Genomic DNA, 2080 nt, shown 5'->3' on the forward strand with positions numbered 1-2080 from the left:
AGAGGAAAAGAGATTCACTTGTGGGGGATGGAAAGGCCGCTGTTCCTATTTCACAGGACAAGCTGTTGGTCCAAAGGCAGGGAACACCAAGCCACTTGCAGAAGCCTCTCTTCCGCAGAGTCACCGCAAGTACACATGCACTACTTGGTTTAATTCCCCTTCACAAATATGAATTAATAAATTAATTGTAAAAGCGCATTTAAAAGCTGCTTCGGGGAGTAATCTCCTTAAAGGGCGTCCCCGCTTCACTGACCCAGGTTGCCTGTTAAATAGTAAATCAGAGGCTGCTCTACTGTTCTCTCAGGCACGTCTTGTTTCTCCCCCCTGTCCTCCCTCCAAGCTGGGTTGATCTTGATGCAAGGCAGCAAGCTATCTGCTCCAGTATTAGAGGAGCAAGCAAACTCCGGGACCTCACGCTGCAGAATTACAGTGTGGTTTAACTTGCCAGGAGCTTAAATATTTACCTGTCTTCATTAATTCCACACATGCGGACCCTTTCATTGCTCATCCAGCTATGAACGTTGCCATACAGGGGAGTTGCAGAAAGCATGACGTCTTCTTAAAAATCACCGCTTTTCTTCACGGTTTTTATATTCTATTAAAAAAAATAAAAAGGAAAAAGAGGGAAAAAAAAAAAAAGTTGAGCAGATTTGTCTAGGAGGAAGTGCAAACACCGCAGCGGAGCAGCCAGCCTCCCTCCGGGTAATTAATAATGAATGCAGGATTGGTGCGGGGAGTGAGCTGCCTACGTTAACCACTAAGGGAGATACCCTGCAATAAAGGAGCAAATTGAGGGCATTTATAGGTCAGAGGAGATGGATCTTTTCCCCAGCGCACATCCAGAAAATTAAGAATCATTCCAAGCTATCGACAAACAAAAGTTTCTCGGCTGCATTTCATTTCCACAAGAAATGACTCAGCCGGCCAAGTACACACTAGTCCCCAGACATTCATTTCACACAGGATGAACCAGGGAGGGAGACCCCACAGGCTGAGGGAACACGCCAAACTACCCACATGTGCTCACAAAAGCCCTGCATTAGGAAGGCACAGGAGCAGGAGTACGGAGCAAGAACAGCCACATCCCATGTGCATTAGCTATGCTGATTGTTGATAAAGCTTTCACACGGGACTTAAAACTGAAGAGACGCTGCTACAGAAGAGATCTAAATAAAAAACTCCCCCTTTAGTGTCTGCACATGACTAACTTGGAGAAAGGGGTTAAAAATAGTAAGTGGGTTGGCGAGCTCCCCACCCCTTGATTTGATTAAGCACGGAGCCCTGGTGGCTTCTGCACTGGAGCTGCTGCTGCAGCTGCTGCGAGTGCTTTCAGTAATTCAATGATGCCTGCTCACTCCAGGGAAAGAAATCATTAGCGGGCTCGCTGGAGAAGTATTAGCAGTCCGAGAGGATCAGCATCGTGCGCAGCCAGAGAGGCAGGTGAAAGGTAACCGCATTTCGCGTCCAGCAGTGGAGAGGGAAAGGCTTTTCCTCCCCTGTACCTTGCCTAACGCCACCTCCACTCGCATTAAATCCTAGTTTGCTGCATGAGCGAAGTGTCAGGACAAGCTGCGTTTTATTAACAGGATTATCGCGGCGCATGATTTATTCCAGTGCAAGATTTTAATTGCTCTTCGGAGGTTGAGTCGTTTCTTTTGACTGAGCTTCAGCCTGCATCCTGCTGCTAAATGCTGGGTTAATAAGTAGGGGGAGCCTTTAATGCACAGGATATCCCTCAGCTCTTCCTCTCTCACAAAAATAGAAGCCTTTAAGCGGGAGGCATGATACTCCTCTTACACACACACACACAAGCCAGTAACGGGCGATTGACCGCTGGGAGTTTAATGCTTAGCGTCTCCCAACGCATCCATGCTTCCCCAGCAAACTCATTTCCTTTGTCAGGCTACAAAATATGCAAATGATCACTTTGGCATTTAATGGGGAAGAAGCCCAGATTGGGCCTTTAACACAATACTTCACACACGTTCAGAGAGGTTTAAGAGCTGAAACGGCAGGAAAGCCTTGTTCCCCAACACTTTTTTCTCCCCTCAGAGAGGCCTTTTGTGCAGAACTCCACGTC

General features: G+C 47.3%; 1 protein-coding gene across 1 annotated transcript in view; it reads right to left on the minus strand.

The window, feature by feature from the left end:
- The window catches only part of LOC104409759 (BCL-6 corepressor-like), a gene marked incomplete at its 3' end in the record, with an annotated part of 15150 nt that extends 14553 nt beyond the window's left edge, over window positions 1-597 (minus strand). Inside the window, exon 1 of the mRNA XM_010019721.1 lies at window positions 465-597. Within this exon, the coding sequence (XP_010018023.1) occupies window positions 465-550 (86 nt within the window). The remainder of the gene's footprint in view (window positions 1-464) is intronic.
- Window positions 598-2080: the final 1483 nt, after the last annotated feature.

This window comes from Nestor notabilis, unplaced genomic scaffold (assembly GCF_000696875.1).
Source record: "Nestor notabilis isolate BGI_N333 unplaced genomic scaffold, ASM69687v1 scaffold30038, whole genome shotgun sequence".
NCBI lineage: Eukaryota > Metazoa > Chordata > Aves > Psittaciformes > Psittacidae > Nestor > Nestor notabilis.